Source organism: Crocuta crocuta, unplaced genomic scaffold (assembly GCF_008692635.1).
Source record: "Crocuta crocuta isolate KB4526 unplaced genomic scaffold, BGI_CrCroc_1.0 scaffold129, whole genome shotgun sequence".
Classification (NCBI taxonomy): Eukaryota; Metazoa; Chordata; class Mammalia; order Carnivora; family Hyaenidae; genus Crocuta; species Crocuta crocuta.
In genome coordinates, this window is record NW_027551571.1 from 981,238 (window position 1) to 1,008,054 (window position 26,817).

General features: G+C 57.8%; 1 protein-coding gene across 5 annotated transcripts in view; it reads left to right on the forward strand.

The window, feature by feature from the left end:
* Positions 1-994: 994 nt before the first annotated feature.
* Positions 995-26,817, forward strand: part of COLEC11 (collectin subfamily member 11) — a 30,761-nt gene continuing 4,938 nt past the window's right edge. Inside the window, exons 1-4 of one of the 5 annotated variants that reach the window (XM_077750939.1) lie at positions 995-1,379; positions 5,629-5,771; positions 12,037-12,108; positions 26,472-26,543. In XM_077750939.1, the coding sequence (XP_077607065.1) occupies positions 5,654-5,771; positions 12,037-12,108; positions 26,472-26,543 (262 nt within the window). In that variant the 5' untranslated portion in view covers positions 995-1,379; positions 5,629-5,653. Of the gene's footprint in view, positions 1,380-5,628; positions 5,772-12,036; positions 12,109-25,687; positions 25,807-26,471; positions 26,544-26,817 lie in introns of those variants that run through there. The other 4 variants (XM_077750941.1, XM_077750940.1, XM_077750942.1 and 1 more) reach the window with 4 other exon arrangements.

Genomic DNA, 26,817 nt, shown 5'->3' on the forward strand with positions numbered 1-26,817 from the left:
GAGGGGGTGACGGGGATGAAGCATTAATGGGGACGGAGGTCTGATTTCACAAGAAGAGAAGAATCGTGGAGGTGGATGGGATGTGCCACGCCACGTCATGAGCGTGTTTAATCCCACCGAACTGTATACTACAAAGTGATGAAAGTGGTAAATTGTATGTTGTGTGTATTTTATCACAACAACACAAAGTAGCACCAGGTGGGGTTTAATAATTGGTCCAAGGTCATGATGTGAATAGTGCCACTGACTCCAAGGTTGTGACTTTTAAAAAAATGTTTATTTTTGAGAGAGAGAAAGAGAAACAGAGAGTGAGCAGGGGAGGGGCAGAGAGAGGGAGACACAGAATCTGAAGCAGCTCCAGGCTCCGAGGTGTCAGCACAGAGCCCGACGGGGGCTCGAACCCACTAACCATGAGATTATGACCTGAGCGGATGTCACACACTTAACCGACTGAGCCCCCAGGCGCCCTCTGTGTCTCTCTCTCTTTCTTTCTTTTTTTTTTTTTTAATGTTTTATTTATTTCTAGGAGAGAGAGAGAGAGAGACAGCGTGAGCAGGGGAGGGTCAGAGAGAGAGGGAGTGACAGACTGAAACAGGCTCCAGGCTCCGAGCTGGCAGTCAGCACAGAACCCGACGTGGGGCTCGAACCCACGAACCGCGAGATCATGACCTAAGCGAAAGTCGGACGCTTAACCGACTGAGCCCCCAGGCACCCCTGTGTCTCTCTTTCTTAAAGAAGCCCGTCCCCTCCCCCAGGAGGCCGGCTGTGCAGAGGCCGGCCCCGCGCAGCCCACCCGCACAGAGACAGCCTGGGGCACGAACCACCTTCACACGGAGCGTCAGCGAGCGCCGTGAGTCTGGGGTCTCGTCACAGGTGAGTCTCGACAGGTAGATGAGTAGCTGGTTAACACGGTGACGTGAAAGCCACACGCAGAACAGGAGAGGAAGCGCGTCAGCGCGAGTATTTCTGTCCGTTGTGACACCAGCTGATAAGGGCCACTCTGCGCTTTCCTGAATTCCCACCGTACGCCTGCTAAGTTTTTCAAAAGGAGAACAGAACAGACACAGGGGTGTTTGGGGTGAAGAGCTGGAAGGTCCGTGGCCTGCCGGGAGCCCTGACATCTGGAAGCTTCCAGCGTTCCCACACCCTCCTCGCCGCCCTCCTGCAAGGCAGCTGATGTATTTCAAACAGGAAGCTCCTTGCAGATAACACTGCAGCCTCCAGCCTGATTTGCTGGGCAGCCTGACAGCCCAGGCCCCGCTCGCCCGGCCCGTGGGGCTCAGCGGCCTCTGTAAATAGCAGCCATGAGGCTCCCGGGCGCACTGTCCTCGTGGGTCCCCGCCGGTCAGGACGCCCCCTTCGCTTAGCGTGCGCTGCAGGTAGGGACGCTCTGCCCGGTGACCTGGCGGCCTTGGAGGGCGGGGTGGGGGCTGGCCGGTCAAGGCGGCCGGAGATGGGAGAACAGAGGGGAATGAATCTGTTCTTAGGTCCCCACGAAGGATGGGGTGTCACATGAATCAGACACTAGAGTCCCACGGTTTTGTCAGTTCAGCAGCTCCTGGGAAACTTCCCGGGGACGGCCGACGAGGACCTGGGCGTCGGCTACCAGACAGTCGGGGGAGGCCTTCTCAGCTCCGCACCCGTTCAGAGAGGCGGGCAAGGGACTTTCCGAATCCCCAGTCGCAGTGTAAACGTTGCCGATGGCACCGGCTGCTGGCTCTTGAACAGCCAGCCAGGGCAGGGTTCCGATCCGGAGTCCCCCCCGCTGGTGGCCCCCACGGACAACAGCAGTACCTACTCATGGCCGGGAGCTCTGTTCTGGGCTCAGTAATGGGAATCCCAGATGTGGGCAAAGATAGGACTGGTGAAGGTCGCTTTCGGGCGCAGAGAGGGTCACCTGGTGGGGCTGGGGGCACCTTGTCTCCCAAACTGGACGAGACATCGTGTGACGGGGGCCCTTCCTGGCCAGCTGGCTGTGCCAACTTGGAGGCCGAAGTTAGGGGGTACTTAGGAGCTTGAACGGCAAACCTGGAAAGCTGCCGTATGTGCATGGACTTCGGATGTGTGGGAGACACCTTCCTGGGGGGCAGAGCTGCGCCCCACCTTCTCCCAGCTACTCCGGTTCATCCACAAGCGTGAAGGCTGTGAGTGAGGGGGTAGAGGTCGGAGAGCACAACAGGGAAGACCCCCTACTTTGTGTGTGCCTCTCGGGGCGAGCCCTGGGGAACGCCCTTCATCACCGCCACCGCGCCGTCACCGTAGGAAGCAACCCCCCCGTGGGGTTGGGGGCCCTGGTGCTTCTGAATGTGGATCTCCTTCTACAAATACTGGGCCCTGCTGTGGATATTTAATGAAAATGTACCGTTGTAAGTTTGGCAGATTAAACCACATTTTTTTCATCATCTACCTCATTCTTATAAAGAATTTCTGCTAAGAATTCCAAATTGAACTCCCCTCTGAAGCCCTGGCTTCCTTCACTGAAGGGAGGCTGGGGACCTCCTGGGCTTGGCTGGGAGATAAGGATGTTATTCTTAAAGAAGGCCAGGAGTGGCTGTTGCTTCTGAGTTTACAAACGGAATTCCTCTCCTTCTTCGGGGCAGGGAAGAGAAGACTCTGGGGAAGGGGCTCCCAGCCAGCGCCCCCCTGCCTTCTGTCCTGAGGTCGTGTGAGCAGGCGAGGGCATCAGGGACGCTCCGGCTTCGGCTGGTTCTGGGCTTTCCCCTCACTGGGCACCTCCTTGCCTGGGAGGCAGTGACGGCGCTGCCTCGAAGCCGTGTGTGAGGCCAGCGAGTCAAGCGGGGTAGCGTGGCTGTCTCCCGGATGGAGAGGAAATTCCCATGTCAGCTTTGACCCCCATGACGTTAAAAAAATCTAAACCCTGTTTGCCTCTACAAATATCCAAAGGCCTGAGCACAAAAGTGGGTGGAACAAATGTTTATCATGACTTTTATTTTAGAGAGAGAGAGAGCGTGCGTGCATGCATTCATGTGCAAGTAGGGGAGGGGCAGGGGGAGTGAGAGAGAGAATCCCAAGAAGGTTCTGTGTTCATTGCAGAGCCCGATTTGGGGCTCAATACCACAATTCTGGGATCATGACCTGAGCTGAAATCAGGAGTTGGAAACTCAACCAACTGAGCCACCCAGAAGCTTGTGTTGTGACTTAAAAAAATTTTTTTAATGATTATTTATTTTTAGAGACAACTCAAGTGGGGCAGAGCCAGAGAGAGAGGGAGACACAGAATCTGAAGCAGCTCCAGGCTCCGAGCTGTCAGCTCAGAGCCCGATGTGGGTCTCGAACCCATGAACCATGAGATCATGACTTGAGCCGAAGTCAGACACTTAACCGAAGGCGCCCTATTACTTTTTAAAAATTGAGATATTATTGACATTCAACATTATATTATCCAATACTGTAAAGAGCTACACGCTGGAAAGTGCCAAAGACTTTGCTTCCACAGCAGCGGCTACGCTCATCATGTGAGGAACCCGCCGTAGTAACCAGGCCTGGCTGCTCCTTTGTTCAGAAACCGTTAGGAATTCCAGGGCCCTGACGGCCGAGCGAGAGACCGATTGAGAGGACTTGTCCACACGCGCCCCTGGCTCTGCGCCGGCCGTGTGTCCGAGGGGCTGGCCCTGGCAGTCACCTGTGGACACTAGCCATGAAAACCCCTCAGGGAACATGCGCGGGCAGTAGCAGGAGAAGAGTATTAAATCCTGTGTTGTGGTTGTGAACTTCTGTCCATTCGTTCGTTCATTCATTCATTCATTCATTCGTGAATTCTTCTGTTTGCTCGGCTGGGGCGCCGTGGGCGCTCTGCCAGCTGCGGGCACAACGTGATGGCATCCCGACCACGTGCAGGCTCAGGGACCCATAGACCCGCCAGCGAGGGGACCAGAAAGGGCAGAGCTCATCCCTGCGGGCTGGGGGTGAACGCGTATGTCTTTCTCCTCTTTTTTAAAAATTAATTTTTTTAATGTTTTTATTTATTTCTGAGAGAGAGAGAGGCAGTGTGAGCAGAGGAGGGTCAGAGAGAGAGGGAGACACAGAATCTGAAGCAGCTCCAGGCTCTGATCTGTCAGCATAGAGCCCGACGTGGGCTCGAACCCATGAACCACAAGATCATGACCTGAGCCGAAGTCAGACGCTTAACCTACTGAGCCCCCCCACCCCCCGGCACCCCAATGTCTATCCCCTCCTTACAGCTGCTCACTGTGTGAGCTCCGCGGCGGCCAGAGCGCCAGTCTCTGGGTCCGGCTGTGGGGCGAGGCTGGCCGTCCGGCCTGCAGCGGCCTGAGCCTCGCTGCCCCTCCAGTGAGAATCCAGGTCCTCGGGTGGTTCTGGGATTAAATAAGATCAGTGTGTCTGCGTTTGGTAGTAAACAGCGCTCTTCTCTCTACTAAACACAGACTAATGTGCAATAAAAGCCCACGGCGTCGTGATGTGAGGAGGTGGGTGGCCCCCTCCGGTGCTCGGTGGCTGAGGGGCACCAAGGTCAGGTGCGTCAGGAGGGCCCAGGTTCCCACCCCACCGTCCCCGCCGACGAGGGGGTAACGCGAGGCGGCTGACTTCGTCCCCCCGTCTCTGGTCCCCTGACCGGTGCCCGGGACCAGTGTCCTGACCTCTGTGGGGGTTATTCTCCCCCATCGAGGGCACAGTCACCCTCACCCCTGCCCTCTACGGTCGGTCCCGTGGCCCCACAGAGGGGAGCTGGGGCCTCCCCGCAGGGGTCACCAGGTCCCTTTCACGGAGAAAGTGGTGACAGCGTGGGCACGCGAAGGGGGCACAGACATCTCCGCTCGGAGACCCTGGCTTCCTCTGTCTGGAGCCGCTGCAGCCTCGTCATAACAGCAGCACCAAGCCGTCTTCCGTGAGGGCCCCTGTGGACAGCTGGCGCTCCGTGGCTCCTCCTCACGGGGGCCTCAGGGGCCCTTACCTCCCCTCTAAGGTGAGGGCGCAGGCTGGCGACGGGGCCGTGACGTGGCCAGGGCACCGTCCAGGTGCTGGCCACGGCTAGGTGCGCGGCTGTCCCCAGACACGGTGCCACGTGAGCATGAACATCTGGGGGGGGGTGTCTGGGTGCTGCCCCCAGGCCCTGCCCATCGGCGCCTGGGGGAGGGCGGCACGGCCAGCTNTGCGCGTGGTAACGTGGACGAGCCTGGGGCAGGAGCTGACTAAACAGCCGAGGCTCAGAGGACCACGGTCCTCACACAGCCCAAACCGAGCAAACTGGACAGCGTATGTTTAAGAACGCAGTGCGTATGCTGATGCCACTCAGGAGACGGCAGGAGACACGCTCACAGCCCGAGCGAGGCTCCTCCGGGGCGCGGGGTGGTCCTGGGTGCGGCTGCAGCCGCTGTGCTGGTGGCAGTGCAGTACTTTCCAGGTGGCCGCGCCCCCGTCTCCATGGATACCGAGTATCCCGCAGAGAAGCCGGCTTGAGAATCCGGCCAGGATGTCAGGATGGAGGCCCTGGCCGGTGGGCAGGGGAGGCCTAGGCGGGCCCACGAGGGAGGGAGCCATCGCCGGGGCAGGCCCGACCGCCACCTGCGCCCCGGCCCGGGGCCTGCACGCTCTCCCTCCCGCCCCGGCTTCTGAGCTCCTGTCACCGTGTCCGCTTCTGTCCCGCAGGAGTCAGCGTCCGCACGCCCTCGTGATGAGGAGGGATCTGGTCCTACTCGGCCTGGCCTTCCTGGGGCTGCTCCCGCCCGGCCACCCTCAGCAGACGGCGGAAGACGCCTGCTCCCTGCACATCCTCGTCCCGGGCCTCAAAGGTAACCTTGACCGGGCCTCCCGTGCGCGGCTGAGTGCCAGCTCGGGTCTCACCGCCGTGCGCCTCCGTTTCCCCATCTGCAAAATTAAGGGTTGGACTACGTACTGCGCACACTCCCTTTGGCCCAGAGACTCTGCAATTTGAAGCGAGCTGCCTGTTTGCACCTCGCCCTCGGGGGCTCATGTTTCTTCCACGCACACGTGACCCCAAACGACTTGCAGTGAGATGATCTCATCTGGCCCATTTTTTTTGTTTATTTTTGAGAGAGAGATGACAGAGAGACAGAACACAAGTGGGGGAGGGGCTGAGAGAGAGGGAGACACAATCCGAAGCAGCTCCAGGGTCTGAGCTGTCAGCACAGAGCCTGATGAGGGACTCGAACGCACAGACATTGAGATCATGACCTGAGCTAAAGTCGGACGCTTAACTGACTGAGCCCCCCAGGCGCCCCATCATCTGGTCCATCCTGCAGATAAGGGCATTCCAGGCTCAGGGATGCTTAGCAATTTGCCAAACAAACCGGGTGACACTGCTTATGCCATCAGTGCTCTGACGCTGGCTCCCGAGAGCTCTCAATTCCTACTTTAAAAAACAGACAATCAAACATAACCCCCAAAACTGTTCTCTTGGTGGTCTGGGTATAATTTGCCCCCCGGTAGAGCTTGCTCCCCGAGACGCAGAGCGGTGTGGGCCGGGCACCAGCACAGGGGAGGAATCAGGCCCTCAGACCACAAGCAACCCTGTGAGTCCCCAGCGGGCTCAGCGCTGCTGTTCGAGGGCCCCGGTGCAAGCTGGAAACGTGGGCCTCCTGTCCAAAAGTCATAAAAAGACTTCAGAACGTGGCAGGGCACATGGCCTCGCAGGGCGGGCGCGTGTGGGCCTCCAGCTCTAGGAGTGAGGGGCGAGGGCACAGGGCCAGCCCGGGACGCCCACTGATCATCTCGCGGGCCCCAAATTCCACTGTGCTCCCTTCCCACCCGGACGGTGCGGACCCCGGGCCCCAGAGCCTGTCTTTGCCGGATGGGCCTTTTGTGGGAGCGCCTGCTGCTCTCCCCACGGAGATCGCGGGAGGAAGCAGACTCACATTTCGGGCTGCGGACCCGTGATGAGGTCGACCGCCACCAGAGACAGCCCGGTGCCTCCTGAGACCTCGTGGGCCCCCGGGAGGGCTAGGCTCCAGCTGAGGGCGGACCAGGGAGGGTCCCGGGGAGCAGGACGATGACATGTGCCCCCAAGGGCCTGTCCTCTGGCAGGTGAGTGGGACACGCCTCCAGGTCGCGTGGAGCCGTGCCGGAGGCCTCGGGGCCACGGAGCGTGGCTTCCAGACGCCCCAGAGTCCAGGTGACCAGCCTGTCCACCCCGAAGGGACAGTTCCAGTGGGGAAACTCCTTCTCACACTCCCTGAGGGCCTTACAGTCTGGATGTCCGTTTTCACCTCCAGCTTTACTGAGGTCTAACTGGCAGGTTGTACGCGTTCAAGGTGGCGATCAGACACGGAAACCTGGTGAAGTGACGTCACAGCCGCGTTCGTTAGCCCGCCTGACACCTCACACCGTCCCCATTCTGTGTGGGGGTGGGGCGAGGAGGACCGGGGGTCTCATTCTGACCCAGGAACGAGGGGTGACATGGCTGTGAGCTTGCCGATGCGACGCAGAGCCCCTTACTCACTGCCGGGCTCTTACTGCTCGGGGGTTAGCTTGGGCAGCAGGGGACGGGGGAGGAGACAATCTGTGCAAAAAAAAAGGTTTGGGGCTTCCAAGCAACACAAGTTCAGGCCGAGGCAGACCCTGTCCCCTGCAACAGAAGACGGGCCGCAAACAGGGGCCCTTCCTCTTCTGTCGGCAGCGGTGAGGCCCCGCCGGGTCCGCCCCCCTGTGCGCCCCGACGGGTGCCTGGGCGCTCAGTTGCCCCTGGTGCTGGACACACAGAGCGCAGCCCCGAGAGTCGGACATGTGGAGACTTCACGACGCTGCCCCCACGCAGCACCCACGGCAGCAGAGAGCGCGGAGCCGAGCGCCGCCGCGCTGGCGCCTCCATCCTGGGGACGCTCAGTGGGCTCGGGGGGTGTGGGCTTCACATACACATGTGACTCGGGCCGGGTGCCGGGGGCCCGGCCTGCTGCCCGCCCCGGACTGCCACGCTCGGCCTGCACGGCCACGAGAGCCCCCGTGGCGCGTGGGGCACGTGCTGCGGACGTGAAGATGCAAGCACGATACGTGAACGTGAAAGAAGTGAAGCACGTGAACAGTCTCTTCCTTCTTCTCCAGAGCCCCGACACCCGCAGGCCAGGCCCCAGGGGACGGAGGGCCGCTGCGGGGACACGGCACGTGGGCCTCCTCGTCCGCTGCTGGACCCAGGCTGGGCTTCAGGGCCGTTCTCTACCCGAGCCCTCCCGCCCCCATCCACTGACTGGGGCTGGTGCTTGGGATGCAAGGTTCCTGCCGTTCAGACCTAACAATAGCCCGTTCTCTTCTCTTCGCATTTGGAGAGGGGAACAGCTCATTTAAAAAAAGTTTTTTTAAATGTTTATTTGTTTTTGAGAGAGAGAGAGAGACAGAGCATGAGCAGGGGAGCGTCAGAGAGAGGGAGACACAGAATCTGAAGCAGCTCCAGGCTCTGAGCTGTCAGCACAGAGCCCGACACGGGGCTCGAACCCACGAACTTTGAGATCATGACCTGAGCCGAAGTCGGACGCTCAACCGACTGAGCCTCCAAAATGCCCCGAACTGTGCGTCAGTTTTGAGGGGGGAGGTTTACAGCCACACCATCTCCTGGGACCAGCGGACAGCAGACCCTTCAGACTCTGCCGACTGTGACCAGTGTCTAAAAGCAGCTTTGTCCTTGAGAAGCACGTCTAGGGTTCGGCTCCAAGGAGGAGGCCAAGGGCACCAGGAGATAGTCCCGCCGCCAGCAGTTTCCGTGGCCCCTGGTGCTGCTGCTCCGAGTTTGAGTGAGAGCAGCAAGGGGCAGGCCTCGGGCTCTCAACACCCACGCGGTGTTCTCTGGGACACGGTGCGTTTTGTCGTTCCGTCCCCGGAGCCGGGAGTTCACGCGGTGCAGGTGGTAGGGACGGCCTGGGACTCCGGGCCCTGGACGCCCCCGCCACAGGCCACAGGGCGCCTGCCACCTGTACTGACCGAAACACGAAGGCTGATACGGTCAGTCGTCAAGGAAGCAGAACCTCGGGGAGCATGACGTTTGAGGGATTTTCTAACGATCGAGGGAGACCAAGAAAACCCATGTTGGTCACGCTCTTAGAAAGTCACGTTTTTAATGATACATATTCTTCTTTCCTGCTTAGTAAGATGGGTTTGTGGGATAAGGGTAACGTTTGGTGCTACTCGGGGTGTCTCACTGCCTCAGGCACTTGCCACGCACACTGGTCCCACCAGGCTAGATGCAGGTGCGTGGGAGCAGGTGGGGAGCGGGCAGACGTTACGTCTTCAAGGAGTTGCAGTCCCGTGGGGAGACGGCACGTGGCAGCACATCGGTGCAGCACAGGCAGCGACAGGCGCCCACCCGCCCGGACCGGAGCGGAGTAGCACCCTTGCTGTTTTCCCCTGACCGCCTGGGGTGGCCGTGTTCTGTCCCTGGCGCTTCCTGTGGCCCCCAAGCCTGAGGTCTGAGTGCTGGCTTCTCCCTGCCCTCGGGGACCCTGGGGACCCGTCTCTCCTTGTCTCTCGGCCCCTGGCTGGGCAGGTGCTGTCCCCCATCTCAGAGACCCCTTCCCTATTCTTTGCCTGGCAACAGCACGTCTCAGTTAGAAGCCACTTCATCAGAGGGGCCTCGTCTGATCTCTCAACCTAAATCATGGCTTTTACGGGTTGAAATTGTGGCCTCATTTTATCTGACTTTATCTCGCATCCCGCGTTGCTGATGAGAATTCTGATGTCAACCCGACTCTCATTCACGTGGGAAGTCTTGACAAATCCATGTTCCTCCTGGGTAGCGGATGCAATTTTCTCTTCTTTCTCGATGTTCTGCGTGTCACTCTGACACATCTAGGTTCTTTCCGCTCAACTTGCCTGCGCGGCTCTCCGTGGCGCCTGCCTCCTGCTCCTGCGCGCCTTTCGCGCCTTCCCCTGGCGCCGGGGGTCACAACTGTTACATCTGCACACTCTTGCGGCTCCCGAGTCTGTTCCCCCTGTTCCGGAATTCCTTTAAGGGGGACCATGGAACCCGTGGGGTTTTTCTTCACTCACCTTGGTAAATTGATTCCAAACAAAGCTTTCCAGTCCCTCATCTCTTCGTGATGCATTGTGAGAAAAAAATCTTCAGCCGCATCTTCTGTTTCACCAACTAGCTTGTATCATGGGCCATTCTGCTACTCAGCCTTTCTATAGCGCGATTCCTTTCAAAAATTAGTTTCATGTACAAGGTCTAGTTGATTCTTTTCCAGTGCTTTTTACTTTGGTTCATAGGTACCTATTCTCTCTTTTCTTTCTTTTTAATTTAAAAAAATGTTTATTTTTGAGAGAAAGAGAGAATGTGTGCATGTGTGAGCAGGGGAGGGGCAAAGAGAGGGGGAGACACAGAATCTGAAGCAGCTCCAGGCTCTGAGCTGTCAGCACAGGGCCCGACACGGGGCTCGAACCCACGAACCGTGAGATCATGACCTGAGCCGAAGTCGGACGCTTAACCGACTGAGCCCTGCAGGTGCCCCGTGTCTTATCTTTATGAAGCTATTCAGTGTCTGATTTGAGAGCCAGACTCTGACTGCCCCAGGGGTTCGAACCTGTGAGATCATGACCTGAGCCGAAGTCGGACACTTAACCGACTGAGCCACCCAGGCGCCCCTGTTATTTTTCTTTTCTGATGTAGGTGCTCCTCAAATGTCTGCAGGTGCTGGTGGCCAGCTCATTCTGTTCGTTGCTGTTTCCTGCTGGTCTCTCAATGTATCTGCATGTATTGCAATTGTAATAATTTCCTTTCTGAAGAAGACAAACCAGGCAGAGGCTGGAGGGCCACGTGTGTGCGCTGAGCGTGTGAGAGCATGGATGGAGCCTGCTGGCTGTGGCACGAAGGTGGCAGTGGCGTGCCGGCCCTGTCTTCTAGTTTTTATTGACGCTCACTTTGCTTTGCTCTTTGTTTACTTAAAATTAAATGTTTTTGTGTTTATTTATGTATTTATTTTGAGAGAGAGAGAGAGAGTGTGCATAAGCAAGTGAGGGAGGGGCAGAGAGAGAGGGAGAGCACAATGTGAGGCTCGAGCCCACGAACCGTGAGATCATGACCTGAGCCAAAATCGAGAGTCAGAGGCTCCTTACTTGCGCCTCCACGTCCTGTGCCCGCCTGTCCTGGGCGGGCAGCCTGACGGCGTCACCAGGGCTGGCCCGACGGGGATAGAACTCGGACAGGACAGGGGGTGGCTAGTTAGACCTCACAGAGCCAGGCAGGGGTTGTGCGTAGCTGAAGAGGGAGAAAGAAAAGCAGAGGTGACGGCTGGCCCCGGGCTTGCCAGCTGGGGGTGTTAGCACGGCCGCTGGAACTAGGAAAGTCCCAGGACGGGTTCATCTCTGGGGAAAAACTGTCAGGTCGATTTGGGGTGCGCTGGGGGGGGTCTCAGGAGACTTAACAGCCCATCTCCCTGTTTCAGTTCTGAATGAGGTCAGCAAAGGTCGGCCGGTGGCTGCCGCAGAAGCATGCGCGGGACCCATGATGGGGGGGGCGCATAGGGTGAGCAGAGAGAGGCCACACCTGGCTAACGAATCTGAATCAGGTGGATGTGCCCACCTGGTCACGGGTGCCCAGCCCCCGAGCAGGAGGTGTGCTGGGGTGGGGGGCTCGTGCTGAAGGGACCAGGCAGTGCTGATATGGGCACCCGAGTATTCTCCGCGGGTGCATCAGCCAGATGCGGGGCTGGGGGGTGGGGAGAAGGACACCTGGCCATGGGGAGCCTGGAAACCCCTGGGCTCCTCAGGGTGCCGTGGGGCGGAGGGGCAGCCGGGCAGTCAGAGGGGTCTCAGGGAGGGCTGTGTGCCAGAGGGCGAGCGAGCCCAGAGGCACGATTGGAGAGAGGGGCACAGCATCCCTAAGAGAAAGGAGGGCCGGGAAGCAGAGCCCACACACAGATTGGCGGCAGGGCAGCCTGAGACCTGGGGCCGGGGGGCTGGCAAGCAGACGGGAGGTGGAGTCCCCTGGGAGCTGGGCAGGGCGGGGGGCCCTGGCACAGACAGGGTGAGAGGCCATCTCTCATTACTCCTCTGCACCTCACGCTGCACTCTGTGCGCAGGATGAGGCCCTAAACGCGGTGACTTCTTCCACAGGGGATGCCGGAGAGAAGGGAGACAAAGGTGCGCCAGGACGCCCCGGAAGAGTCGGCCCCACGGGAGAGAAAGGTACCCCCCGCCCCCGCCCCCGCCGAGGTCTGGCCCTTCTCAGCCCCTCAGAGATCAGCCCAAGAGGGCACAGCTAGTGCTCGGCTCCTGTGGGAGCCACGGGGTGGGGGTGGGGCGCGGGGGTGCGAGGGGAATTTGACACCTGTGGGGCGAACCGGGGTGCAGACAGTGCTCCTCAGCACATAACAGGGCGGTTACGCTAGTGGAAACTCCGTCCTGCTCAGCCCCTCACCAGCCTCATCTGCAAACTGGAGATCATTTGTGAGCATGACACATATAAGTGCCAGTGTGAGGCTGTGCAGCAATTACAGAGAAGCACGAGCAGTGATGGAGGTGTGCAGGCAGATAAGGTGTGCAAGCAGTGATGGAGGAGTGCAGGCAGATAAGGAGGTGTGTAAGCAGTGATGGAAGTGTGCAAACAGTGATGGAGATGTGTAAACAGTGATAGCAGTGTGTCAGCAGTGATGGAGATGTGTAAACAGTGATAGAACTGTGTAAGCAGTGATGGTGATACGCAAGCAGTTGTAGAGGTGTGTAGGCAGATAAGGAGGTGTGCAGTGATGGAAGTGTGTAAACAGTGATGGAAATGTGTAACCAGTGATGGAGATGTGCAAGCAGTGATGGAGGCGTGCAAGCCGTGATGGAAGTATGTAAGCAGTGATGCGGGTGTGAGTAGTGGTGGAGGTGTGCAAAGTACCAAAGGGACAGACTTGGGTGGGGTGTGCGGGGTTGCACAGCGATTCCCCCTCCTGTGGCTCAAAGACCCTAATCGCTGAATCTGCTTCCTTCTTAGAAGAGTAATTCTACGCAGCCCCTGGGGTGTGCTGAGTCGTCCAGGAAATAGATGGACAGGCAAAGTGGCCACCCGCCACCCATACTCGGGGCAGAGGCGCTTGGGCAGCAGATACCCACTGTGCTCTGGGAACTACACCGCCCTCCGTCTAGCTGGCCCCCCAGCCAATCCTGTAACACTGGAGAGCTCGGCTGTCCCCCGTTTTCAAAGTTATTATAGCAATGCAAATGAAGGCCATTGAGTATATGCAGTAAAACCCTGGATTGCGAGTAACTTATTGAGCGAGTGTTCCGCAAGACGAGCAGACATTTCTCATAAAATTTAACCTGATAAACGAGTGATGTCTTACAATACGAGTAGCACGTGACGCCGAACATCACATGAGCACAACTGAGCCGATGGTTCTTGAAATTCGCTTTGATATACGAGTGGCGCTTTGGATTACGAGTGTGTTTCTAGAACAAATTATGCTCACAAACCAAAGTTTTACTGTATATGCAAGCCTCTGCACTACTTTTTCATTTTTTTGAGGTGTGATTTATGGACATTCTCCTTTTGGTGCACAAGTCCTGAGTCTGACAGCCGCACACACCTGGGAAGCCCCTGGTCACATGCAAGCCCCAGAGCATTTGCGTCACCATCCCTCCATCATCCCTGATGATTTTTATTTCTTATTTTCTCCTTTACTCATGAAAATTAGTGGAAAAAATAAATAAATGAACTATTCTCATAGGTCAAAGTTCAAAGCATGTAGAAACTACTCGCAGTGAGCACTCTCCTTCCACGCTCCACGCTCCCGGGCACCCGCGCCACCACCGGCTTGATTTCTCTTCACAGACAAAGTCCGTGACTCGGCAAACACGTGTATGCTCTATTCCTCGTTCCTTTCGTGCAGGCGGTTACCCCGTATACGTATACAATTGCTCTGCATTGGCCTCTAGCACTTAACACTATGTCCCGGAGACCATTCTGTGTGAGCACGGAAGTGTTTCCCGCCTCCCCTCACGCGGTGACGTGGGATTCCGTGTGTGGACTCTTCCCGCTTCAGCTGGGCTCCTTTCCTGGAGCGGGCTTTGCTGCAGAGAACGGTCCCGTACGTGTCCTTTTAAAGTGTGTATGAGTACAGCCTGAAGGTGGATTCCTAACAGGGTGACTGCTGGATCCGAGTGCTCAAGCATTTGACACTTTGGTCGATCCTGCCCTCCCAAAGGATTGATGTGATGCGCTCTCTCTCAGTCATCACAAAGAACGTCGCCCGGCGCCTTCGCTGATGTGGGGAAGCTGCCAGTCTGACAGTAGGAAAATGCCACCTTCGTAGGCTTTATTTTGCTTCTCTTATGATGAACGAAGTAGAGTCATTTTTTTGCGTATTTAAAAGTCACTTGTATTTCTTTTCTGTCTTTCGGTTCTTCTATTTTATTTGTCTTTTTCTGCCTTAAAAAACCCTTTTGGGTCCTTTTTCTCCTTGATATGTAAGATACTTTTTACTTGTATTTTCTGTGCCTACCTCTGAATAATTCCTTAGAATACATTTCCTTAGAATACTGTACAAAGGCCATCCGTGCCTACCTCCTTATGCTGCTCTATGCACTTCCTGCTCGAAATGAACAATCTTCCCCTGTTTTCTGGAGCCCCCCATCCGTGTGCTGAGCAAATGCAGGAGTGAGGGAGGCAGGAGTCCCTCTCCTAGGGCCCCTGCAGGATGCCAGCCCCGCTGACCGAGAGGAGAGCTGACCCCGGGGGCCGGCCGGGCGGACTCTCTGGTCATCAGCTTGCTTGTTCCCGGGTGTCTGTGTTCCCATCTGTGAAGGGAGCTGAGGACGGAAACGCTTCACAAAGTGCTTGTGTTGTGATAACAGTATCTGAGAACTACAGAGCTTGCTATTTTTACTTTATTACTATACTTCCTAGGAAAGTGGAAAGTGCTGCAGATGTCTGTCTTATCACTGAGCTGATTATGAAATGTACACAGTGATAAGAGAATGTTCCTCCACTTCTTTGTGTGGACGATTCTGTATCTCGCGGCTGGGAAGTCAGTGAGCTCCCTTCTTCTAGATGCTCACAAATTCATCTCACGATCCTATTTCATTGATGATTTTTCAAAGTCATGAGTGTTTGAGCTCAACATGCAAGTGGCGGTGAAGTCCTACCTTCATTAAATAACTGCCTTGTTTCAAATTTCTCCAATGCACGGCGGTAACAGATGCTCATGACAGAAAGTTTCTGGGAACCTGAAGTGAGAAAGTCATCCATCACAAAGTCAGCCAGAGACTGCCACTTATTTCAATATATTTCCTTTCTTTGTGCCTTTTTTTGCTTTGTTGTGATTGTATTGTTCACTTAAATTTGCATCCATTTTATTTATTTTATTTTATTTTTTATTATATTATATTATATTATTATATTTTATTTTATTTATCTTGAGAGAGAGAGAGTGAGTGGGACCAGGGCAGAGAGAGAGAGAGAGAGAGAGAGCACTATGGAGGAGCTGAGAGAGAGGGAGAGAGAGAATCCAAGCAGGTTCCACACCTTCAGCACAGAGCCCGATGCGGGGCTCAGACTCACAAACTGCAAGATCATGACCCGGGTTGAAGTTGGACACTTCACCGACTGAGCCACCCAGGTGCCCCTGCATCCTATTTGTTAAATTTAATTTCAGTGTCACCATTTTTCATGCTGGGAAAGTCATTTTAATGGATGCCCAATACCCATGGGTAATTTAACATTCCACCCTGGGTGTTGCAGTGTGGAGTCGTCTGTGGGGTTAGGGCGGGAGAGGGAGCCTGGAGCCAGCCGTTGACGGTTCTGTGTCAGCAGCACCGGGTGAACCACCATGACTCCCTTCTGACACGCCAGTCCCCGAGTCGGTGGGCGTTGGGTTCATCAGGGGTGAAATGAGCAGCTCTGGTTGGGGTCTTTGCTAAATGCAGAGTACAGAGAACGTATCAACCCGGCAGCTGTACTCAGATCACTGAGTGGTGGAAGTAGTTCCGCGGAAATGTGGGAAACCTCCTTTCTCTGGCAATCTTGAGGAAGAGCATTGGCCACGGCGTGATACACGTAAGAGCCTGAGACAGACACATCCAAGAACAGACACATGACTGATGAAAATATTTACTAAACAGACAGAGAAAGGGTGGTAAAGAAATTAACCAAAATATTGGCAGTAGGTATTTCTGCGTTACGGGATTATAGACATTCACATTTTCCTTTTTGGCCCTTCCTGTATTTTTGGTATTCTGGACAAAGGCCGTTAGCGGATTGTTGACGTTGGCGTGTTCTATGGAGGTGGCTGGGGCAACAGCAGGTGTCCCTGGAGGTGCGGCTCTGTAGCCTGGCTTCCTGCAGACCCCCCGCGTGCTGACGATGCGCTCATGGTCTGCGCTGGGCGTGGAGAGAGCTGTGGGCGACCTCGAGGTGCCAGGCCTGGCTGCCCCCAAGCAAAGCTCCCGGGAAGGACAGGCTCGGCTCCTGGGGCCTCACAGAGTCTCCCCCCGCCCCCGGGGCCTCTGTGCAGCACAGCTGGGAGCCGCTTGGGGCCTCAGGGTCCTCCGCCCCCTTTCCCACCCTCCCCTCCTGTCCAGGAGGGTTTGAGTGGATCACAGCCACCGCTCAAAGGCGCTGTTCCTGGTGTTCAGTCTCTGACACCTGTTGCTTCCAGAAGTCTCTTCCCTCCAGCGGAGATGCGTGTGGACAGCAGTGAGCTTTACAGGAATGGGGGGTCTGGGATGTGCCTGCTATTAGCATTCGAGGCATCCCCCGGCGTGGGGAAATGGACCGTCGACTTTTTTCATTTTTCAGGAATTATTTTTCACCAGAATCATTTTTTCCCATGTACATATTACTGGTCTCCTTGAGAAGTTTAAGAAGTTTATTATTTTAAAAATCTGTATCACATTTTCCTGATGACTGATTCTGCCGTTCCGAGCATTCACCCAATTGCCCTGACGCTGGCTTCCTCAGCTGTGATCTGGCTGTCCCAGCCGGGCGCCGGCCGGGCCTCGGGGGAGGGGTCCTCCGCCCTTCTTGGGGTGCTCCCACTGGCCCTCAGTGTCGTCCGTCTGCCTCACAGTGGCTGCTGAGGGTCCCCAGAGCCTCTCGCTGGCATCTTGTCCACCTGCTGCAAAGAGGTGCATAGGCAGAGTCTTGCCCTCAACTTCTTCCAACCCACTTTCTCATCTGCGGCTCCACAACCTTGGGTCTTGTGAGTGGTGAGCCTCCTGTCCTTCTGGCATGTTCTCTGGGTGATTCCGTCCCCATCTCCCCGTTCATCACTGCAGGGTGGAGGCATTTTCCACCAAGAGTCCCCGGGACCAGATGGATCTGTGGTCCCAACCCTACCTTGGGGCGCCACCCCTCCTTCACATCTTGGGAAAATCACTAGGATCCCTGGGAGCCCCTGATGGGGGGTGGGGGCTGCTGCTCCCCACAGTGGAGAGAGGGCCTCCCTGCAACGCTGCCGGAAATGCAGGAGGGACCCTTGTGACCTGGCGGCTCCCTGCCCCCTGCCCAGCACGCACCCCTGTGCCCCTGTTCATGGGGCTCACGGGCCCTCCTGGGGGTGGGGGGCGGGGCTTCCTCCTGGCAGCCCCCTCGCTACTGGCTCCCAGCACTCGGATTGCCCTTTGCCTCCCCAGCTGATCGCTCTTCCTTCCTTTCTCCCTCCTTCTTATTTGTTTAAAATACAACATATTACATTTCCTCTAAGGTAGAAAATTTTGGACACACAAAAATATGTATGTATAAGATGAGATTATCATTAAAAAGTTTATTTTAGAGAGAGTGCACGCATCTCCAGAGAGGGGGGCAGAGAGAGAGAGGGGTTCAGAGGGTTCCAAGCAGGCTCAGCACAGAGCCGGACGTGGTGCTCAGACTCACAAACTGTGAGATCATAACCTGAGCCAAAATCAAGCCTGGGACGCTCAACTGATTGAGCCCCCCAGGCGCCCCAGGGTGAGGTTATTTGGAAGAAATTCACGCTGTGAGGTTGGTGGGATGACCTGCAAAGGTGGCTCCAAGTCCTCACATCAGTGCTGGAAGGAAGACACAGCCATTGACGTCAGTGACTCGTAAACTTACTATTCTTGGTGAAGCAGTGCGAGTATACACAGCCTGGGGCACGTGCAGGCAGAGGGCCTTCTGCGGGCTCGGGGACCTCAGGGGCCCTCCTGCCCCCCAGGCTGCTGCCTACCCTTAGGGCTTTGCAGGTCCCAGACACCATGGGACTCGGAATCCATCTGGCAAAACGCATGAGCTGCTCAGACTCACAGACTATCCCTGGCGTTGAGGCCCAAGGGGCTTTCTCCTGGGGTCCTTCGGAAGTGGCCCCACTAGTGACTGGCCTTTCGTGGCAAGTCCGCGCAGGCGCACGGTGGCGTGGCAGGTGTGGTGCACAGCACGCCCATCTCTTTATACACGGGACCCCACGCATGGCCGGGGGCCACCGGGCAGGCCCCATGCACCACCACGGGCTACGGGGACAGACTCACTCACTTTCGTCTTGGTGACTCCAGGGCCTCACGTGAGACCTGGCACTTGGAAAACTCTCGATCAATTGAAAAATATCTTGAAATTCAGTCTCTCTTTTTAAAAATATAACTTATTGTCAGATTGGTTTCCATACAACACCCAGTGGAAATACAGCCTCTTCAAAAATCTCTGAAAGCTGCGGTGACGCTGTCCATGGTGCTGAGGGCCCGGCGGTGCCTACGCGGACCGCTCCTCAGGTCGGTGGCCAACGATCCGGCTCCTTAAAATGCAACTTCTTCCCTGGAAAGCGGCTGAGACGTGCGCCCCGGGGGTGCTTTTCTGCGTGAGCCGCTGGGCCTGCGGCGAGGTCGGTCGTGAGCGTCTGCTCACCCTCACCTGGGTGCCCTGCTCATCTCAGATCCCACAAAGTGCAACTGCGTCCCCGTGGGGCCTCTTTGGGAGATTTGCTGTGTGCTGGGGGTCTCGGGTCGGTTCACGGAGCAGCCCCCTCCCTGGGACTCAAACCGGAGGAAGTGCATGCAAGCTGATGGATGCCTTTTCTGAAATACAGAGACAAGCCCAAGCCCAATGCAGAAACCTCCTGCTGTCCTTTGTCCTTTATTGAAATCGGAGTAATTTGCACATTTCCAGCTGCACAGCGAGGTGGAAACGTACAGAGCTGGCTTTGCTGACATGGCCTGCTAAGTGTGTCATCCCCATTTCAAGGCTCCCTGTCCCCAGATACGCTGCTAGGACAAGATTGGGGAGGCCCCTGGGCCACTCCTCTGAGAAGCCAGGGCACTCCTGGCACTCAAAGGTGGAGGGTGACCCTGCATCGGTGACTGGCTTTCTGGGCTCTGCAATGTGCACATTATCCTTCATTAAAAAATCGCTGAGGAAGTGGATTCTGAGTGCCCTTTCTCCCCTGTCTCCACTTCAAAGGACCGTGTGAGATCTTCATTAAAATTAATAAGAATTATGTGCCTGCTGTGCTCTGCTCCCATTCCTTCGCTCCTCGTGGGTGTCTAGAGGGCGGACACGGTCCTGTACACTTCTCATTAGTGGGACGGGACGAGGAGGGGACATCACGTCAGCTCCTGGCTCCCTGGGGAGTCTCTGCAAGCGCTTCAGACTTACGGGACCGGATCTGAGTGTGTCTGGTGCATTTCCAATCATCTCCTACAACAAGGCGCGGACCTTTGTTTGCTTTTGCAAAAAGCTTCTTGTTTGGAGAGCAAGACCTTCCTGGAGGCAGGAAGAAGGCAAGGAGCTCTCGTTCTCATCTGTGCTTCTGTTGGAGCCGCTGGGTTTGTAACCACACCACTGCTCTGCCCAAGAACCGTGCGCAGGTGAAAACAAGTCAGGGTTGCTAGACACAAACAGCCTGGGATGCTGTAGACAAGGTGCCCATCATCTCAGGGGGCTTTGGGCCTTACCTTNGGGAGGCCCCTGGGCCACTCCTCTGAGAAGCCAGGGCACTCCTGGCACTCAAAGGTGGAGGGTGACCCTGCATCGGTGACTGGCTTTCTGGGCTCTGCAATGTGCACATTATCCTTCATTAAAAAATCGCTGAGGAAGTGGATTCTGAGTGCCCTTTCTCCCCTGTCTCCACTTCAAAGGACCGTGTGAGATCTTCATTAAAATTAATAAGAATTATGTGCCTGCTGTGCTCTGCTCCCATTCCTTCGCTCCTCGTGGGTGTCTAGAGGGCGGACACGGTCCTGTACACTTCTCATTAGTGGGACGGGACGAGGAGGGGACATCACGTCAGCTCCTGGCTCCCTGGGGAGTCTCTGCAAGCGCTTCAGACTTACGGGACCGGATCTGAGTGTGTCTGGTGCATTTCCAATCATCTCCTACAACAAGGCGCGGACCTTTGTTTGCTTTTGCAAAAAGCTTCTTGTTTGGAGAGCAAGACCTTCCTGGAGGCAGGAAGAAGGCAAAGAGCTCTCGTTCTCATCTGTGCTTCTGTGGGAGCCCCTGGGTTTGTAACCACACCACTGCTCTCCCCAAGAACCGTGCGCAGGTGAAAACAAGTCAGGGTTGCTAGACACAAACAGCCTGGGATGCTGTAGACAAGGTGCCCATCATCTCAGGGGGCTTTGGGCCTTACCTTTCCCCCAACACGCCCAGGAGACACAACGTTCCTCTTGGGAAGCGTAGCCACCCCAGGGATACACGGTCAGCGCACAGGGCCTGTGGCAGGGGGTAGGGGGTAGGGGCCTCCTGGGTGCCCTGTGCTCTGGGTTCAAGCCCAGCAGGTGCTTCACAGCTTTACCACCTTGAGTGGTGTGAGGATAAAAGACGTGTTTGTGTTTGTGCACNGCAGTCAGCGCACAGGGCCTGTGGCGGGGGGTAGGGGTGTTATGCGGGGCGGCCTCCTGGGTGCCCTGTGCTCTGGGTTCAAGCCCAGCAGGTGCTTCACAGCTTTACCACCTTGAGTGGTGTGAGGATAAAAGACGTGTTTGTGTTTGTGCACTTGAGCACACACACGGGTGTGTGGGGTATGCATATGCTTGTATCTGTGTGTTCACATACATGTGTTTGAATAGGTGCGTGTATGTTGGCACGTATATGCGTGCATTTACCTTAGCAGGTAAGGGTGCGCGCACGAGTGTATAGCATGTATGTGTGTGCACACGCATGTATGTGTGTATATGCGTGCGTGTGCATAGGTCGTATGCTCATCACCCGGCACCAGCAGATGGTGGCTCTTCTTATTCTGCTCAGGGAAAGCAGGTCTGCAGTGGGGTGGGAGGCGTGCACGGAGAGGGGTGGCGCCTCGGACCTCTAGCCGTCCCCAGTGCCTGGCCCTGCCCCCCACTGGCCCTCCTGTGAGGCTGTTGGGGGCGTGACGTGACCAGGTTTTGTCAATTCTCAGGGCTTGTGGAGGGGNCATGTATGTGTGTGCACACGCATGTATGTGTGTATATGCGTGCGTGTGCATAGTTCGTGTGCTCATCACCCGGCACCAGCAGATGGTGGCTCTTCTCATTCTGCTCAGGGAAAGCAGGTCTGCAGTGGGGTGGGAGGCGTGCACGGAGAGGGGTGGCGCCTCGGACCTCTAGCCGTCCCCAGTGCCTGGCCCTGCCCCCCACTGGCCCTCCTGTGAGGCTGTTGGAGGCGTGACGTGACCAGGTTTTGTCAATTCTCAGGGCTTGTGGAGGGGGTCCCAGTGGAAGAGGCCACTGTTTACAGCAAAAGAGGCAGTTTGGCTATAGGCCAGGTCCCCACTGGCCAAGTGTCCTCAGCCTGGGCCGATGCACCCGGGGGCGCGGGGGGTGGGGTGTTTGTCTTCCCAGAAGCCCATAGCATACTTTCAGCCCCGGCTCGCGGTGGTGCAGCCTTCCTGCTGTGGCTGGCTCCGTGGACAGCCTCTCTGGGGCTGGGCTGGGCCACAGCTCCTCAGCTGAGGTGTGGGGTCGGGAGACCTCAGTCTGAACGAAACATACGCTACCGTGTGCTCAGCACCCCAGGGTCCACCTTACGTATGGGGACCCAGAGGCTCAGAGAGGACGGCGACTTGTCTCAGGTTGCATGGGCAAAGGGCTGCGATCAGGGTCTCGTCCGCCTGTGTGCGGATCACAGAGCGACAGTCCTGACCAGCTTGCGGTGGGACTCGAGGTGCGTGGCTTCGCCTCTCCGAATCCCAGTGACTGTTGTGGGGGCAGAGAGAGTGTACTGGACTGTCCAAGCTGCCGTAACAAACACCACAGCCCGGGCTGCGTAAACACCAGAGGTTTATTCTCTCACCGTTCTGGAGGCTGATGTCTGAGACTCAGGTGCCAGCCCGCTGAGGGCTCCATGGCCCTCCATGGTGAGCTGTGGGATGTCCCTCCTGGCACCGATTTTCCCCAGAACCCTCAAGGCAGGGTCCTACACTTCTCCAAGGGCAGGAGCTGGGCTCAGCCTCTGCTGGGGGCTGGAGGGTGGCACATGACAGCCACGACCTTGAGTGAGTGTTAACGTTTGGCGGTGTGATTCGGAGATGGGCCAAAAGCCAAGTGCTCTCAAGTCATCCTCAGGTTTGGAGTTATTCACAGCAGGATGTGAGCTGGCCTCTCAGGGCCCCCTTCCGCTGATGAGATCAATCAGTCATTAATCGTTCTGTGGAGGCGGGGAAAGCACTTAGCAGCCATGCACCTGCGTGCCGGCGTCTCTCCTCTGGCTCTCAGCACCCCCTTCCCTGTGTGTGGGGGGGCGGGGGCAGCAGGAGCCTTCTGCCTGGGAGAAGAGGGGCAGGTCTTGTTTCGGGCTTCTCTGTGCAGGGGCCTCCAGGGAAGAGAACTCCCCTCCCACATCTCTAGGGGAGATCTTCCTGGCCGACAGCGGGCTCTTCAGTCGTGGGATGGGGCCTCACTCACATCCAGTTTGTGCACTGGTTGGCTCCCAGGCTCCTCTGTCGTGTTCTGGCTGTTGAATGGGAAGGCACAGGGGCGCCTGGGTGGCTCAGTCAGTTGAGCGTCCGACTTTGGCTCAGGTCATGATCTCACGATTTGTAGGTTCGAGCCCCGCATCAAACTCTGTGCTGACAGCTCAGAGCCTGGAGCCTGTTCGGATTCTGTATCTCCCTCTCTCTGATCTTCTCCTGCTCATGCTCTCTCTCTCTCTCAGAAGTAAATAAAACATAAAAAAAAATTTTTTTTTGAATGGGAAGGCACATTCCTTCATCCTCAGGGCTCTGGCAGCCCTGCCCCTGTGTCGGGGGAATTCAGCCGGGGTCGAGGCCCTGGGAACCGTCCGCCTTGACGGTTAGTGCATGTGCAAGCCTCTAGGTCCCTCTGGGCCTCTGCCTTCCCATCTGAAGATCGGGTTCAGTTGGCCGGTCTCCACCAAGATGTCCTGCTCTGGACGCTGTCTTCATCAGAGCGCCGTTCGGAGCTTGTGGTGTATTTAGTGGGCCTGACCTTGCCCGTGAGGACGAGACACGGAATGTCTCAGCAGACGGCCGTCACGGCTGACCGCTGAGTGGGCCAGGTTTTGGGGAGACGTGACCGTTACAAAGGACGAGCACTGAGGTCATCCCGACATCTGCCCTGCGGCTCAGCCCCCCCTTCTCCAGCATCCCTCCCTCCCAGGGCCCCAGGGAAGGAGGCTTGGGGAGCGAGGCTGCCCCCGCAGGGCGCACGTGGTATCGCAGCAGCACTAAATGCAGTGCCTCATCGCAGGGAACATTGGCTTTTCTGCAGAACGCTCTTTGCAAGAGGCTGAGCAGAAACACCCTAATCACCTCTGGGATTCCGACCACGTTAGTGGACAGGAGGCTCGGGACAAGGCAGGAGTCTCAGTCGGCCAGGGCTGCCGTGGCAAAGCACCGCAGACTTTTGTTTCTCCCGGTGCTGGAGGCTGGACGTCCAGATCGGGCTGCCTCTGGTGAGGGCCTCGTCCTGGACTGGAGGTGGCTGTCTGCCCCCACCTGCGTCTCTCCTTCCTACGAGGGCACCAGCCCCATGCTGCGCCCCCCCTCGTGCCCTCATCTCAGCCCCCTCACCTCCCGAGGCCCACCCGCAGCCCCTGGTTAGGGGTTAAGGCTTCAGCAGAGGGCATGGGGAGGGGACACTTCAGTCCCCTGCGGGAGGTGATGGTGGGACGCTCTGCCTGGGGATGTGTGTGTCATCCCCAGAGGAACATGACATGGCCGTGACCCAGAGGAAGAGGCGGCCGTCCCACAGAGAACTGAGACGTCAGAGGGTGGCCTGGCGGAAGACGGATGTTGGGCGTGTTTCACGCAGGCGGTGCCGTGAGTGGGGGCGGTGAGGGCAGCTCTGTCTGGTGTGGGGTCCCTAGGGTGAGCAGTGCGGGGCTGACCGCTGGCCTCCCTGCTTGACTGAAACGTGTCTTGGCCGTCTTTGCCTCGCTGACCTGGAGGCTCGCTGCGGGGGTGGATGAGAGCGAGCCTGGTCCGTGGACCCTGCTGGCACGTGGGGCGGTCTGGTGACCGGAGCGTGGCCGCAGTGACTCAGGGTCGTCAGGCTGAGGACGGGAGGCAGGGCTGGTGAGGACGGGCACAGGGGAGCACAGCTTAGCGGGCTAGCGGTCCCCTGTGCCCCAGGCTCGCGCAGCTGGGGCGGCCCCACACTAGGGGGCGCTGTCTCAGCACCTGCCGTTCCTTGCTGCGCTGGGAGGCCCACCCCGCCTGCCCTGGGCCTCAGGCTCTGGCCCCGTGTCCCGCCCGTCTCAGTGCGCTCTGAACCCGCGGGTGCCTCCTCCCGCAGTGCCCCTGGGGTCCCCGGGCCTGTCCTCCCACCGGGCGATGTCCCCAGGCCACCTGTTGTCAGTTATGACGGACACGCGGGCCGGAGCCGGCACCCCAGCTGCGGGGTCCAGGGGACAGTGTGGCTTCCCCACCCCTGTGTGCTGGGGGGGTGCCCCCGTCACCCCTCACATGGACGTCCATGATGTTTGTCACTGCTGCTCCCAAACCCTCCTGGACACCACTGCACACCCACCTCCCGCCCTGGGACCGACCCGGCCCCTGACCCGGTGTCTGTGCCCTTCCAGCCCCTCTGCGGGGTCACCACACACTTGTCTAGCGTGAATCCCATCTGTCACTCTCTTCCCTGACTCCCCACCTGCGGGTTTGTATGCCACACCCCTGCACCCTTCCCCCCGCACCCCCCGGGTTCGGGCCCCTCCCAGGACTTCCTCACGCCCTCTCCCATTACCGGTGTCTGATCCCCCCAGATCTCCCCCGGCACCGGCAGGTCCCAGTCCTGCCACGCTGTGTCCCCGCACCACGCACAGCACGCAGTCCACAGGACGTGTGGCCCCAGTGGCCTCTGTCGTGGCTGGGCCAGCCTGGCCCCGGTCTCCCTGGCGTGCCCTGCCTCCCGTGGGGTCTCAGGTCAGCGGTCACAGCTCTGTCCTGACCCCGCCGTACCCCGGGCACTGGACCCAGACAGGCCACCCAAGCGCTCTGCGTCCCTCTGTGCCGTGAGTCACTTGTGTAACCGAGAGCATGGACGTGCGTGTGCTTCCTGTCTGCGAACGTCAGCCAGCTCTGTGTGTGACGGGCGTGTTTCCATTTGAGCTGCAGCTCGGCCCGAAGCCTCTGATCTCCGTCTGTCCTCAGTGTAGGGAATATCGCAAAACTAAGGGCTCCTGGCTGGGAAATCCTCAGATTGGAGGAGAGGGTGGGCGTCACAGGACAGAGCCTATCTGTGCGTCGTGCACGGTCTTCCTGGCCTCGTCCCTCCTGCTGGGCTGCTTACGCTGAGCTTCATTTAGTTTCAGATTGTGAAATTAAGGCTGATCGCATGTTTCTTTCACCACGTGTGTGTGCGCGCGTGTGTGTTTGACACCGGCTGGCTTGGCCCTGGTCTGTGACGATCACCAGCAGACAAGCAGGTGTTTGCTGAGAGTTTAAGGACACTTTGCGGGAGAAAGTCTGAGCGTTGAGAAGATCCCCCCGCTGGCATGACTGGTTCTGTGATCGGGTGAGGAGGGCTGTTCCTGGGCTCGGCGCACCGGTCAGCGAGGACAGTCCCACGGGGTCACGGCGTGGGGACCAGCCACGGGGGCAGCCTGCGGCGATGGGAAGTGAGGGGGCGAGGGGCAGCACAGGGCTGGGGCCCCCCCGAGCCGCGGTGGTGGGACTGGCAGGAGGAGCGTAAGCCGGCCTCGCTGGGGGGCTGGTCACCCTACGAGCATGCCCAGGCCCGCCTCGCCTCCTCCTTCCCTGCCCCCCTCAGCGGGCGGGGGAGAGCGCCCATGTGCCTGTTTGCAGGGGTGCGGCCTGCTCGACCTGGTCTGGGGCTGGGCTGGGCAGGAGGGCAGACAACCTTGTCCGCGGACGTACTTGGAGGGGCCTCGGCTGAGTTCAGGGTCAGGGACGTACGGCTGGTCCCCTGCATTCCATAGTGTGTGTGACTTTTAGGGGACAAGTGTCTTCCTCTGGAAAATAGATCAACAGCCACCTGTGAAGAGGCTTCTGGGGTCCATCACATACGTGACCTTGAAGAGGACAGCTCCTCTGATGCGAGTGGGCGCGTGTGCGCTCGTGTGTGTGCATGCGCGTGCATGTGCGCGTGTGTGATATTGAACAGGAGGGATGCTGGATTACATGTGCGCCAACCAACTTTGATCTTGTTGTTTTCTACAGGAGACATGGGTGACAAAGGACAGAAGGGCAGTGTGGGTCGCCATGGAAAAATTGGTCCCATTGGTTCTAAAGGTATTTGCGACACACTTCTTGCCCTATTCCCTCCCGGGCTCCGGGCGCGGGCATTCTAGAATGATGGCGGACGGCCAGTCCTGCCTGGCAGCTCTGCTTGTTTCTGCTGCTGTGGAGGCGATAACGTGGTCCCAGGGTTTGCACGGGGGAGGGTGCTCAGACTTACCTGCCAGCTGTGCGCCCACCAGGCTGGGGCGAGGGCACACGGGGCACGGGGGGACGGGGCTGGTGTGCTCACACGGGGAAGGGGGGGGACGGGGCTGGGGTGCTCACA